This window comes from Neovison vison, chromosome 13 (assembly GCF_020171115.1).
Source record: "Neovison vison isolate M4711 chromosome 13, ASM_NN_V1, whole genome shotgun sequence".
NCBI classification, from domain to species: Eukaryota; Metazoa; Chordata; class Mammalia; order Carnivora; family Mustelidae; genus Neogale; species Neogale vison.
Window position 1 is genome coordinate 85,490,821 of NC_058103.1, and position 15,133 is coordinate 85,505,953.

Here is a 15,133-nt window from a genome sequence, read left to right on the forward strand (position 1 = left end):
TCGAAACTAATAATGTATTACATGTTAACTAAATTGAATTTGAATAAAAATGGTCAGCCAAACTGACCATCATTTTGTCCAGAGCAAGGACCCATCTGCACCAGACGCCACTGTTCTCCCTGGAAAGCAGACCACACAGACTCAGACGCCCATAGCTAGTGAGGCAGGCCAGGCAAAGAAAAACCACATCGCCCTCTTGGATTCTTTCTTGTCTTCCCACATTTGATGGAGATGTGGGTTCTCGGAAACAGGACTCTCCCAGGAGAAAACCAGCCTACGAGTACAGTGAGAACTGTACCCATGGGGGGTGGGGGGCTGGGCAGTCTGTGCCCTGCTTCTGGCCACACCCTAGAAACCTCCAGGTACCATCTTCTGCCCTGAGCCACCGAGAAGGATGGGGCTAGAGGAAGAGCAGTAGGAGATATGCCCCTGGAAGGTCGGTCGACAAGCTGCCTGGCTGCCTCAGAAAAGCGTCAGAGGAGGAGAGGCAGAGTGGTGGGACAAGGATCAGCAGGGAGCAGGAGGGGAAGCTTTGGCCCTGGGGAGTTCCACAGCATAAACCCTTTCTCTAAAGGACACACTAGCATGGGAGTGGGCCATACTTCCTGTTGAGATGGCAGGGTTCAAGGTGGTAAGAGCATGTGGGATATAGGAGGTGGTCAGGTACGACTTAGCTGGCTTCAAAATAAATCCAGAACACCTTTTTTTCTTCCAGAAATGAAATAGGTAGTCCCGTACTCAGAAGATGAATTGGGGGGTGGGGGTGTTTAATCACAAGATGGCTAATTGGAGGGCTGCAGGGCCTCTGGAGCGGTCTTCCTGGGCGGGCCCGCCTTCACGCCCTTCGGCTATGCCCTGTACCTCGTGACCAAACTGAGGGACAGTGATCTCCTTGCATCCTTCAGATCTTTTTTAAGGGAAATTGGCTTATTGATTTTAATGAAAGCTATGAAGAAAAACACAGTGCACACTATGGCCTCATTAGCCTCTTGAGCGAGCACAGCACCCCACTCACAAGAAGGGGCCGCTCCCAAGGCCTGAGGCGTCGCCAAGCCCAGCAGGAAGCCACTGTAAGCCTCCTTTATAGGACCCGCAGGCCTGTCCCAGGTGAAGTCCCATAACACCGGGAGTGCGCCCCCGACCAGAGCTTCTCATAGCCATGTTAGCCTTGGCTCAGCCATGTCAGAGGAAACCAGGCCTCTCCAAGTTGGAGCAGAGGGGCAGTCCCTGGGGAAGAAGACAAGGAAGCATGGGCCCCTTAACTAGCATCTCAGGAGAGGCCTTAGCACCATCAGCAGACACCTGAAGGCCCCCAGCCCTTGGAGCGAGGAGTGCATACTGATGGGTACCCCCCATTCACCCATGTTCATTCGCTCACTCACCAAGAAATATTAAGTGTAACGTCTCAGGCACTGTCCTGGGCCCCTGGGATAAATCCGTGAGCAAACAGCACAACAAACAAACAGCTGTTGTGCTCCCTTGTAATTCATTGATTCACTCAGTGATTCTCTCCCTCCTGAGGCTCCAGAAGGCCAGAGACCCACGTCCAGAGCACCACCATATCCCTGGCCCCTGCCACGTAGCAGGTGCCCCATGTGTAGTTAGATGAGCTCCTTGATAAGTTAGTGTGTGTTTCTATCCGAGCAGGCTGGGGGGTAGTGACATTCTGGGATCCTGACCTCACCCTGACACCCACACAGCTTGTAGAGAGATGGGGACGCCTCCTTGGGAAGCTGGCCAGGTGCTGGCCACAGCACCCCAGCCCCTTCAGGGACTCCCCAGGAGACAAAGCAGGCCTGGATACTTACTATCACCTGATACTTCGAACTAGTTTGCTGTCACCCAGGAAGCTTTGTGGGCGTTGATGGTGGGGGCCAGGGTCTCTGTTGTCTTGGATTCTGTGGGGCATCTGACCTCCCCTCCAGCACAGGTGTTCCTCCTCTCATCCACCACATCTGGGACGGCAGTGGGGACACAAGCTGGGAGATAACTTTGTTAGCATCTTTGCGCATCTGAGGGCCACTCAGAGAGCTCCCCGAGGCCAGCTTTGCTCTGACCTCCCTGTGTCCTCACAGACCACGCTGCTTGGGGTGACTCAGTGGAAGCAATGATCTGAATGTATTGAAGGCCTTTGTGTGGTGCTGAGGGAGGCCTGTGACCTGCTGGTAAAGTAGCCCTCATCTGCCCTGCCTCCTTCCGGGAGGGAATCTGATTTAACCACACAGCAGGGTCCAGACTGGAGAAGGAGAACACGAGCAAGGCCCCCTTGGAGCACAGACTCATTCCCTCCTTCCAGAATGCCCGCCCCCCCCCCCCCGTTTGGCTGACCAGCTGGCCGCATTCCCACAGCAGAGGGCAGCAGAGCCCTCCCCACTTGCTCAGCCCAGCTGGAAACTGGGACAGTGCTTCTGGTGAATGCCGGGAGTGAGTGGGCAAGAGGGAGGCCAGCAAAGACCCAGCCAGGAACTGACCTTTGTGCCTTGGGAGGGTGAAGTTCCAGGATCCGGACCTTGGTGGCTTCGATGGAGGCAATTGTTGACGGGTTAATCTTTAAATTCCCCAGTGTGTATTCATCCCAATACAAAGATGTCTTTTTGGAGCGAACTCGGTGGAGGGCAGAGATGGCGGAGGTTTACCTCAGACCCTATACTCCTTTGTCAGGCCTTGGGATGAGAGTATAGGGTTTGTTTCCTCTGCACCCTCCAGGCAAGGGGTGGCTGCTGCTGTTACTTCCTGTCCACCCCTGCAACCATGTGGCCATTTCCCCTTGCCAGCTTTCCAGAGGTTTGCCGTCTGAATGCACGTACCCCGAGGGAGGGTGGAAAGTTCAGGCAGACACCGCCCTCCTTCGTCTGCTTGGCCAGACACTGAGGCTTTGTGTGTGCTCAGAACTCAGGCTCATTCATGAGGCAGGAGGGTAGGTGTCTGTGCACCCAGGGGAATCCAGACTTGTTTACCCCAGCAGCACTTGGATTTTTGTGTAGGCTGCCCGCTCTCCTCCTCCTGGGCTTTCTCTTCTCCATTCCCCTGGCTGACCAAGTGATGGCAGTTAGAGCCCAAAGTGTCGGGAACGTTGTTGAGTCCTGGTACTGAGGCACCATACAGGTGACCATGGTCTGTTGGAGAGGACAGACGACACACAAATGGGAAGGGGTTTAGAAACCGGGCCTGCCCCACCCTGCGGCTCTCAGTGGGGCACAGGCTGCCCGCAGGGTATCAGCCCGGCCCAGCCCTGCATGGTTTGAAGGGGTCACATTTTGCTACTGAGAAGAGTGTTGGAGGTGCCTCTCTACACATCCATCGAGCTGTTTAGCTTTTAACTCTGTCCGTCCATCTGAAGCTCAGGGCTGCCCTTCTAAGTAACAGCACAGAATGTCTGTCCTACTGGCACCCTCTGGACACCACAGTTTTGACTCTCCGATGGAAACACGTCCAACCACACAGGATAGAGTAAATGAGGAATGGCCCGGCTGGACCGTTCAGTGTTGTGTGGGTCTTAGGAATAAGGTTTATAACAATTATTATCAGGGAAAGATGTGATACATTTTTTTCTTAAAAATGCAAGTTGTCAAACAGTGTGGTCTTATTTCAGTTAAAAAGAGTGTGTGTGTGTGTGTGCGTGTATGTTCACACATTTATTAAAATGGCTAGTAATGTGTGCCCAGAGAAAGTTAGCAGAAGTTATTGCTGGGGGATGGAATTATAAGTGATTTAAATTTTTTATTTTATCTATCAGTTTTTTCCCCAAATTTTTATAATAAAGTTGTGATATTTATGATTGCACAAAGCTCTGCTCCCCCTACCCCCCACCAATTGCCCGTCGCATTACTTCTGCCCAGAACAGTGAGGTCTGAGTGAAACCTCTTTTACTCAAGGGTCTTCCTACCTCATCTCCAGGAAATTGCACACCTGGACAGCCCCTTGCTGGCCTTCTAGAATTTTCCTAACAGAAATATTTCACATAAAGCCCATATAAAAACTTCCTTATCTGGAACTTTCTGCATTTATTCAGCAAAACTGTTGTTGAAAACATTTTTCAAAATCAGAAAAAGCCCCAGGTAACTCTCACAATTCAGAAAAAGCATGTCTCTTACAACGAACAGATGGTTTCTTCCCTCAGGCCATGAGAGGGTGTGCCCCCCAGGACCCCAGACACGGCTTCTGAGGAGCGGTAGCTTTTCTCACCTTTGAAGTCTGATGTGATAGTACTTTCCTCTCCCCTTTAACTACTTAGCTTTTGCTTTTCTAATGACTCTCTTCTATTTCATGTTATCATTTTTCCATTGTAAGCTAAGTCAAACCCTTTTTGAAAGTAGGCAGAAACTAAAAAAATTAGAATGTTTTCCCTCTCTTAGAGCATTAGCTCCCTGAGGGCAGAGACTGGCTCCTCATGATTATATTATCCCCAGACTCCAAAACAGGGCCTGGTAATACCAATGGCCAGTAAATGTTGGATGGGTTGATGGATGAAGGATGGGTGGATGGGTGGATGGATGGATAAATGGATGGATGGGAGGCAGAGTAACCAAGGAGAACCAAGGTAGGAAGGACTGTTTCTACAGAACCATCCACAGAGCCTATGTGTCATCTACAGTTGGCTCCTGTCCGAGTTGGGCAACTGCTGTGTCCCAGGGCCCTCCGCGGTGCACGTGTTCCTGCCGCTCTGCCTGTTGATGGGCCCGTTCTCCTGGCAAGTGATGCCGAGCCCTGCCCTGCCCGGACTAGTGATACTCAGCCCTACTGGCTGGATCTCTACTCACCCTCCCCATCCCTACTCTTCTCCCATTCACCAGTTTCAACTTTTACTTAATTGTACCTTAAATGACACTTTTTCTAACTGATCCAAAAACAACATTCTTAAATAATTGTTTTATCTAAAAAGACCCTTTGACACAGCTTCATGTTACAGCACAAAAGAACATTCGTCAAGGGGCAGGAAGCCGTGGGCTCTCGTTCTGGCTCTGTCAGAACACCCCATGGGCTATGCATCCAACAGGGTTACTCACCCCTGCTCCGCCTTGCTCCCAGCATTGTTGTAAAGATCAACTGAAGTGTGTCATTAGATCACCTTAAAAGATAAAAAAGGATAAAAATCACTGCCTGGGTGACTCAGTGGGTTGAGTCTCTGTCTTTGGCTCGGGTCATGATCTCAGGGTCCTGGGATTAAGTCCTGCATCTGGGTCTCTGCTTGGCGGGGAGCCTGCTTCCCCCTCTCTCTGCCTGTATCTCTACCTATCTCTCTCTCTGTCAAATAAATAAAAATCTTCAAAAAAAAAAAAAAAAAAAAGATAAAATGTTGAATCTCTAGAGCACCCAAAAAAAAAAAAAAGGCAAGGTTGAAGGAAGGGTATCAGAAAGCCCTTAGGGGACTGCTATCCCTCACATGACTTCCAGACAAAGATTGGTTGCTGTAAAAAATTGTTGTCTTCCCTGCATCTTGCTTCTTGTTCCATAAGCCAATCCTGGATCTGGTGGATTCAGATGTTGGGACTCCAGCAAATAGAGAGAGAGCTCTGGAGCAGCCCTGGGATGGGATGTCTGGTTATAGGACAGTTCTGCCTGCTGCCCTCCCTCTCCCTGCCTGCTTCCTGAAGTGAGGGCCTGTGACCAACTCTGTGGTTTATCCTCTTGCAGGAACAGCTGGAGAACTATGACTTCACCAGGTTCCACTCGCTGAAGCCCAAGCTGATTGAGGCTGTGGACAACATGTTGAGCAGCAAGATCTCGTCCCTGATGAACCTCATCAGCCAGGAGGAGAGCAGCATGCCCACACAGCTTGTGCAAGGCGGGGCCTTCGACGGCACCACCGAGGGCCCCTTCAACCAGGGCTACGGGGAGGGCGCCAAGGAGGGCGCCGACGAGGAGGAGTGGGTTGTGGCCAAAGACAAGCCTGTCTATGATGAGCTCTTCTACACCCTGTCGCCCGTCAACGGCAAGATATCAGGAGTCAACGCCAAGAAGGAAATGGTGACATCCAAGCTGCCCAACAGCGTCCTGGGCAAGATCTGGAAGCTAGCCGACTGTGACTGTGACGGCATGCTGGATGAAGAGGAGTTCGCGCTGGCCAAGCACCTCATCAAGATCAAGCTTGACGGCTACGAGCTGCCCAACAGCCTGCCTCCCCACCTCGTGCCCCCCTCCCACAGGAAGTCCATGCCAAAGGCCGACTGAGGGCCGGGCCGCTCTCAGGGCAGGCCATGGGCAGTAGGGAATGAGGGCAGGAGGGCCTGGGCCCGAGGCCCGTGCTGCCACTGACTCACTGACCCTGGCCACAGCACCGCCCTCTCTGTGCCTCAGTTTCCCCACCTGTGGAATGAGAAGGGCAGACACAGGACACTAGATGAGGTTCTTTCACCTCTAAAATTCCTGAGTTTCTATTCAAATGTTGGAAGGAGGGGGTGGATAAGGAGATGGAAGGGTTGAAAAAAAGGAGAGATTGACCAAAGAGTCCTTGGAAGGCTGGAGAGACATAGACAGGAGGCGCGCTGGATAGAATTTCACAACCCCAGGGAGTGAGCCGAGGGCCCTCCCAGAGCCGGCAAGACTGTGCTGCGCCACACAGCACAACGCATCTGCCTTGGCTCCTGTCTGTCCCTTAGAGCGTACTGGGAGAGAGCAAAGTTGATCTTATTTATTTCATTTCCTGCTGTATTGAGAGTGGAAAACAACAGCACAGAAGGTTTCTCTTCTCTCCAGGCCGTCTACCAAAGAGAAGACTGCTTCCCCACCGAGTCTGTGCCAGTGTTTGCTCCCGTCCACCCCTGCAGGCTCAAGCATGACAGGCAGCCAGGCCAGTGGAGAGTATCTCTGATAACCAGCATCCTCCTGACTAATCCAACCAGAGCTCCCCCCCCCACCCCAGACCCTGCCCCGCAGAGTTACATTTGGTTAGGAATTTGGAACTCAGAAATTTTATTAGCCCCTGGCAAGATTTCTGGTATTCAAGTCATGTCAAAGTCTGAAGGCTGGCTTTTCTTACTGGTCTGTCCAATAATTTGTAGCAAAGTCTAGTGATCATAATCAAACCACAATAAAGGAAAGAGATGGTTCTCTGCAGCCATCAGTTAGTGTGGTGACACCTCCCCAAGGCTCCTTGGTCAATGGCGGGAGTTGAAGTTAAACCCGCATCTTGGTGCCTGCTGTGTGCTGGGCCTAGGGACATAAGGGGAATACAAGGCAAGCCCACCCCAGGCTGCCAGGTAGAAAAGGTCATTCTCTAGCTTTAGACACTATTTTTTAGTTTAAAAAAAGTTGGCATTTGTATTATGTTCCGTTTTTCTTTCTTACAGGAAAAGCTTTTATACAGAAACAGGACAGAATCTTTCATATGAAACCTCTTCTTCAAAAGGCTGTGAGTTCATACGGTGCCTGCCCATCACAAGGCAGGATTTGGTTCCCGAGTGTTCTCTCTGAGTTTTGGTATAAAGCTCTCTGGTCCACTTGCCCAGGTGCCCATCAGACGGAGGTAGAGACAGTAACTCTCACTGCCACACTCCGTCTGTGGGTGGCAGCATGGGAGTCACTTCATTATTATTCATGCAGTACAAAAGAGAGGCACAAAACAGGGATAGCCCCATGGCCCTAAAGGGAAGGAAATCATTACAGTCCCGCCCAAGCCTTCCAAAAACCACATTTTTTTTTCTTTTTCTGATATCCCCTATAACATTGGGGGCAGAAATGCAGACTTAAAATTTTTATTTTGGGAAAGCTTTGATCCAGAGGCCAGTCCCCACACTCCCTAGTTCACTTTCTAAATAATGTCACTTTAAGAGAAGTAAATTCATAATATGATTTTTAATCTTAATGAGCACTTTTAAATTAATTTTAAATTAATCAGAAACATAACCAAAAGGTGTATGTCAGTACTATGATGTAAGCAGATGGTTTGATGAAAGCATGAGGACTGCCCAAGTGTGTGCCCACAAGGGAGTCCACCAAAGGGCAAAGCAGAGGGAAGAGAGAGAATTCATTGATCCAAAGGTTTAGAGATGCCAGGGTTCACTGATTTTCCATTGAGAATTATCCTGCTCCTTTAATTCTTCTCAGTCATCCTACGTAAAGATATACATATATATACATACACTGTGTGAGTATGTTTTCTTGATACTTGGCACTGAGTACATAGGCAGATGGGCAAGTTTTGTCTATGCAGAGACATACAGGAAAGCTTGCAGCAGACTGAGGTTTCTGCTTTCTTTGCGGAAGGAAACTTCTGGTGGCACTGTGATCGCCACCCCCATGCTGTCAGGTGACAGAACATCTGGCAGTTGCCTCCTTTCCCTACTGAGGAAGAAAGAAAAAAGGAAATCCCTTGCCCGTTTTTCTTAACATCTTCTCTTAAAACATGAAGTCATTCATCATGAAAAGTTGATTAAGAACTTTGAAAAAAAAGCCCTGGAAAACCTCAGGGATGGCTGCCAAGGATAGGGACCTGTATGTTCCCAGGACCTGCACCAAGTTCCTTGAGTCTGTCTCCAAAACGCCCCTTATCCTACCTCCCCATGCAGCAGGGCTGGGGGACAGCAGAGCCCTCTAGAATTCTGTTCACACTGACCGACCGCACTGCCCTCTCCACACCACCCCAATTTTAAAAAGTAGCCTCTCCACAGAGTTTGCAAGCTGGGCAGGAGGGCAGAGGTAGGCAAACCCTAGCACTGTGAGACGCCATGCTCTCCATGATTCCACAAAAGAAGATTGAAGAATCTTGACTCTACAGCCCCGGGTCCCACGTAGCAAACCTCCGCAGCCTCGAGTGTAAGAGGAAAGCAGTTTCAGCCTCCTCCTCCCAAAGTCAGCTTGCAAGCTGGAAGCCTGCTGATGAGACCCTCCGGAACCAATGTGCAAAGAAACAGTGCACCAAGACCTCTCAAAACCCTCTTGTTTCACGGCGACATGCAGACATCCAGCCTGCTCCAGCCTCACGCTCCAGCCCAGCATCCTACGTGGATTTCTTCCTCACCCGTGCCCTGGGATGGCCCAGGGGTCCCCCTGCAATGGGGAGGGGCATGCATTCACCTGGCTTCCGCCTTTCTGGGGCTGGACTGGGTTCTCCTCGGAGCACTCGTCATGACACAACTATAGTGTTTTCCCATCTGGAGCTGTGGTTCCTCCTGCAAGATGGTGATGGGCCTTTGAGGAGTTAAATTCTGGATCACAGGACTGCATGTCCAGGCGGGTGAAAGAGCATGTGTGGAGAAGCCAGTGCCTCCTACCCTCTTCTTAACACCGCCCCCCCCCATTACCAGCCCCCAGGGGAAACCTCCGCAGAGCCCTGACCCCCCGTCGTCTGACCACAGCCCTTTGCCGTGCTCCGTGGAGTCTCCTGAGGAGCCGCCCACCCACCGGGCATGTCTTACTGCAGCCCACTGCCCAGCCAGGGGGCTAAGAAACTAGTCATGGCCCGACAGCCCCCACAGGGACCTCCCCACTTTGCACCGTTACACTCCTTCATGATGCTCAGAGTAGTACCCCAGGCAAACTGCCTTGAAGAGAAGGAAAGCGGATAACAGAGGCGCTCTTTATTTCCTCTGAGGAATGTAGCAGAGAAATAACATTCTTAGGACAGATAACCACTGAGTTTATTCAGGTAAACACAGGCCTAATTTAAGAGTGTGTTAAGTTATGTGTCCATTAGCCAATGCAGTTAATACACAATGCTTCTATTTTTTTGTAATCGTGTTTAGAAATGTCAAACCAGAAAAGAAGACACAATCTGTTGATCAATAAACTTCTGAAAAATTTACTACCTTTCCTCCATTGGTTCTGGTTTTCCAGTGACCCAGTTGTCTCAGGAGTAAAGCGTGGGGGCCAGGGACAGCAGAGTGGGGAGGCGCCTGGATGGCTCAGTCATTAAGCATCTGCCTTCGGCTCAGGTCATGATCCCAGGGTCCTGGGATAGAGTCCCACATCGGGCTCCCTGCTCAGTGGGGAGCCTGCTTCTCCCTCTCCCTTTGCCTGGTGCTCCCCCTGCTTGTGCTCTCTCAAATAAAATCTTCAAAAAAAAAAAAAAAGAGTAAAGCAGGGATCTAATGGAAATGAGGCAGAGGAGTTAGGGGGGAGGGTGTGCCCCTTCGGTATGCTATCCCTGTGACTCCCAGCTCTTCCTATGTCCTCTAGGCTGGGAGACTCCCAAAGCGGGCTTCTTGAGCTGGAAAGCAGCTCCATCTGCTGGGGGCAGAGGCCAGGTCTGGGAGCAGACCCCAGGTGAGGATGACTGGAGACCAGGATGGAAGGAATCATGGGGACTAGGGGCCTTGTGAGGCTGGGAAGGGCACCACTAAGCACATTCAAGGGAGCTGGATCCCTGCTGCCTGGTCCTCTCCAGCTCAGGGGCAAGCCACTGTGCCTAAAGGTGCAGGAGTGGTAAGGTTGGCGCCCCCTGGTGGCTGGCACTGCTCCTGCCTCTTGTCACACCCCCTCTAAAACAGACATCTGGTTTTTTCCCACTGTCACCCATCTACCCTTGCGGTGATTCAGACCCAGAATTTCCTTTGCAGAGCACTCCCTACTTCCCCACCCTGTTTCTGAGCCACAAGGTTTGGGTGAAATAGACACCTCTCCAGTGTAGATCCTGACTGGCTCAGCCAATGAAAGTATTTCATCCTCCCTGCCCCCCTTCCCATCACAAAAATTGGTTCAGGAATGGACATGTGGCTCAATTCAAGCCTATGAGAGCCAAGCCCCTCAGACTCCTCTTCAAACTCTTGAGAGAGATGTTCTCTCTTCTCTGAACCATGCAGTGTAGAGAAGTGAACTCATTAGTACAATACCAATGGCATTGAGAGGACTGCCCAGAGCTACTGGGGGTAGAGGAGCAAGGTTAGGCTGGCAGCAACCAACTCCTGGAGCATGAAGATGAAGGAAGCATCGAGAAAGGCAGAGGGAGTCCAGGCCTGTGGAAGCATTATCTGAACTACTTGATCAAACCTCTTTGATCTCTTTGACTTGAGGACGCCTAAAGTCCTCCTCTTCCCAGACATTTCAGTCCTCTGGGACTTTTATGTTGTTTAAATCTTTTTTATGTTGTTTAAATCTTTTTTATGTTGTTTAAATCTGTTTGACTTGAGATCTTAGTTACTCACCACATAGATAACTCAAAACTAGGTACTGACTAACAAGGGATTCTCATTTAAACAGGGGCTGCAATCAGTGGCAACGAAAGAGGAGCCAGGCCTTGCCGCCTGTGCAATGGCTTTAGTGGCATCTGAGCTGAGGAAGAAAACGAGCAGTCCCCAAGCTCCACTCAACAACCTCATACAACAAGCTCTGTTGAGGTCTGTGTTCAAAGCATCACACAGCTCCAGCCTGTCCTCTGGTGGTCACATCATACAAGACACCCTGGGCCAAGGCTCTTGATAGGAGGAGAGACAAACTGGGAACAAGAGGGCAAGTGGCAGGGAACCTACTAGAAGGAGCAGGATTTTTAACTGGGGCTGATAGGATAGGAAAATGTGGACCATGAAGAACAAAAGGGACATTCTAAGCCAAAAGAACAGCTGAACCCCAATATGGGCGGGAAAGCACTGGTCCAGTTGAGGCGATGGGGAGTCTTCATAGGCATGAGCAGAGTTGTGCTCTGGGAGGTAAACTGGGGAACTGTGCATAGGCTGATGTGTGGGCAAGATGTCAAGTGGGGGAATGCTGATGGGGCTATGCAGGGACAGTGTAAGCAGAGTAGGAGGGTAGATCAAGGGGTTCTGGGGAGCATGGAGCAGCTGCTACTGAGGACTGATTGGATCTGGGGCTGTGAGGGAGGAGGAAGCTTGGGCTCACTCTGATGTTGGGAAGCCAGTGGCAGGAGGGACCTCACAGGGAGAGGGCAACGGGAGGAAACTTCTCTCAGATGAGGGGAGCTGTTGCCATCCTGGGAGCACCATGCCCTCATTCCCAGCCACAGCCCCAGGGTTCCAGAGTGCTCTGTCCTGCCCAGCTCTGGAGGGCAGGCTGTGGCCGCTGTTCCTCTCACCAGCCTTGGCTGCCCAGGACACCCGCCTGAAGAGTATGACCTCTCCTCTCGGAGTCTCTGGGGCTGCTGGATGAACCCTCAGACACCCACCCCAGACCAGTGACTATGACCCTAAAGTTAGCCAGAATATTTTGTGAAGCCACCCGAATGAGAACCCTCTCTGGCCTGCAGTTCAAGATTGCTCAGGAAGAGGGGCTCCTGCGTGGCTCAGTGGGTTAAAACCTCTGCCTTTGGCTCAGGTCATGATCCCAGAGTCCTGGGATCAAGCCCCCGCATCCAGCTCTCTGCTCAGCAGGGAGCCTGCTTCCCTTCCTCTCTCTCTGCCTGCCTCTCTGCCTACTTGTAATCTCTCTGTCAAATAAATAAATAAAATCTTTCAAAAAAATAAATTGCTCAGGGAGAGAGAGAGGGAGAGTTGCCTGTGGGCTCCCTCTATAGCCCCTACCCTGAGCCCCAAGACCCAGATAAAACCCCTAAAAGTGAACACTCTGTCCCTGGCTTTGAAGGAGACTCTATCATTCCCACACCTTTGCGTCTCCAAGTTACCCCTTCCCAGGGAGAGTCCCCTTCAGAAAGTGGCCCCTGGGTGTGAGGGAGCAGCCACAATTGGGCCCTGGCCGAGCCCCAAGTCCCAGGACTCCTCTCCCTCTATGGTGGCATTCCCCTGGACAGGACGGGTGCGCCAGTGTGCTCCCTCTCATCCCCACCCTTGTGGGTGCTCATAAAGAGGCCCTGCAGGGGTGCCAAAGAGCAGTCCCAGACTGGGAAGTGGGTGCAGAAGCTTCTGACCAGGGGCTCTGCTATGTTGGTGCCATTTACCTGGACAACAGCAGCCCCATGAGCTCCCACCCAGAGCCAGCTCGGGGTGCTCACATAGGCCTCTGTGACTTGGCAGCCAGGACCCCCACCTGACACTGGGAGCATCCAAGGTTGGGGGGTGGGGGAGGATGAAGGAGGCCATCCTGGGACCACAGGCTGCAGCATTCCTGAACCACCCCCTCCCAGTCCAGGCCCCACCCTTTGGCAGGTGGGAGGACAAAGCCTGCTGTGTGGCGTCACCCCTGCCCCAGGGCTCAAGAGGAGGGCCAAGGCGTGGTCCCAGCTCCAGCCTTGGCCTCTCCTGTGGTTCTCTCCCTCCCCACGCAGCCCCTGCTATCTGCTGTTTCCATCTGTCCAGTAGGGTCCCTTCCAGGCACAGACATCGCCAAGGTGAGTTTCTTGTTTCCCCCTACCCGGCCTGCCCTTTTCATCCCGAGGAACAGCAGCTAGTTCCCGTTCCCCAAGGAATCTGGAAAGTGGGGCGGGTAGGGCAAAGGGCTCTGAGGCATTCAAGCGCAGGGCACCAGCCAGGAGCTCCAGAACTTTACCTGGCTGGGCCCTAAACCACAACCCGCCCCTCCAAATGTGGGAACCGTCACACTCCTTCCCCAACCTCCCTGCCCCTCAACATCTCTGGCTTAGAGAAATATCCAGTGACCTCTCATCCCTAAAGGGCTGCAGGCCTGCAGGCTGGTCGGCCCCACAGTCCCATCCAGAGCCGCAGGGCAGCTGTCCCAGTCCCGTCCCACCATGGACTCCGCATATGAGACAAGCCACATTCGCAAGCTGCAGGCGCAGCACAAGCGGATGCAGGAGAAGACTTTCACTAATTGGATCAACAACATCTTCCAGCACGGCCGGGTGAGTGCATCAGGGCGTGCCCGGCAGCCGGCCTCTACTGTTCCTCCCCTGCTCCCTGGCCAGTGGACTCTGGGGGCCGGCCAGGTGGTCATCTGGCTGAGACTTCGAATCCCAGACCCCAGAGCCCAGCTGAAGCCAATTCTGTTGACTCTAAAGCCCACCTGAAACCAAGGAAACTGCTCCGGGCTGCACCTCCCAGGGACTAGGGATAGGCCGGGCAGCTGGGGAAGGCTGACCCTGTGCCTGCCCCCCCCCCCGCCCCTTCCAGGTGGCTATCAAGATCCAGAACTTGTACACAGAGCTGGCTGATGGCACCCACCTACTTCGGCTGCTGGAACTCATCTCCGGGGAGTCCCTGCCACCCCCCAGCCGGGGCCGCATGCGGGCGCACTTCCTGGAGAACAGCAGCCGTGCTCTGGCTTTCCTCAAGGCCAAGGTGGGGGCTGGGGAGACGGCTTCTGGGCAAGGTGCTGGGGCAGACAGAGGGGATCAGCTGGGCTCCTAGATCATCTTTCCTGGGCTGGTCAGGGCAGAGCAGAGGATCTGGAGCCTGAATCTAGGCATAGCGGCTGGGATACAGAGCTCCAGAAAGTCAAGCCCTTCCTTGAACAGCGCTCTCAGCTTGGAGAGCACCAGACTGGCTGGAGTGGGGACAGCTGTCATCCTATGGGCGAGACTGAAACCCACCTCTGCCTGCAGTGAGAGAATTGTGGGCTCCTTAACTTTCTCCTTTCCTATATAAGGAAATAATTTACCAGCCAAGACCCATGGTCCATGGGCCGGCAGAGCCCAGATGCGGGGCTGTGGGAGGCAGGCTGAGAGGAGGACACGGGAGCAGAGCCCTGGACACTGAGCCAAGCAGCAGAGGCAAGAGGTACAGGTCTGCTTTGGAGAAGCTGGATCAGTTAGCTGGCAGGGGCCGCAGCAAGCAGGAGGGAGCCACAGTCTCCTGAAAGAAAGAGCCCAGCCAAAGAAATAGTCATTAAAAGGAGGCAAAACTCCATGGCCATGGAAAGACCCTCATGGCCAGCATCGGGGGCTAGGCAAGGGTCCTTTATACTGACAGCCAGGATTGGGGAAGCCCACAGGGCTCCTGACCTCAGGTCCGGAACCCATGAGGTGGCTGTTCCTAGAGCCTGCAAAATCTCTGAGCTGAACTGGCTGGGCTGAACTTGAGTGTGTATGCCTGTCACTTACGTCCAGGGTGAAGGTCACGGCCCCCTGGGAGCCTGGCATGCCTGAGAGAGGCCGGGGCAGTTAGAAGCCAAAGCTAGGGATGGGGGCACTGCTGTCCCCAAGCCTAGGGAGGAACAGAAAACTGACAGCCACAGGATCCCAGGCTCTTTTTGGTCTCAGGGACCAAAGCCTGTGAGCCAGCCACCTTCCCTCCGGATCGTTGGGTAGAGTGGGCACCCCGTGGCCCTTGTCAGAGGCTCTGAAGCTCCCCTTGAGCACAGCTTGTCACTGATACATAGTCTATGAAGGTGA

At 52.6% G+C, this 15,133-nt stretch overlaps 2 protein-coding genes across 2 annotated transcripts in view; both read left to right on the plus strand.

Moving 5' to 3' along the window:
• The window catches only part of EHD4 (EH domain containing 4), a 78,846-nt gene extending 69,104 nt beyond the window's left edge, over positions 1–9,742 (plus strand). The window contains exon 6 of the mRNA XM_044229826.1: positions 5,635–9,742. Coding sequence (XP_044085761.1) covers positions 5,635–6,171 — 537 coding nt within the window. The 3' untranslated portion in view covers positions 6,172–9,742. The remainder of the gene's footprint in view (positions 1–5,634) is intronic.
• Positions 9,743–13,534: 3,792 nt separating this feature from the next.
• SPTBN5 (spectrin beta, non-erythrocytic 5) overlaps positions 13,535–15,133 on the plus strand; it is a gene marked incomplete at its 3' end in the record, with an annotated part of 44,890 nt that continues 43,291 nt past the window's right edge. The window contains exons 1-2 of the mRNA XM_044232368.1: positions 13,535–13,645; positions 13,914–14,081. Of these exons, the coding sequence (XP_044088303.1) occupies positions 13,535–13,645; positions 13,914–14,081 (279 nt within the window). The remainder of the gene's footprint in view (positions 13,646–13,913; positions 14,082–15,133) is intronic.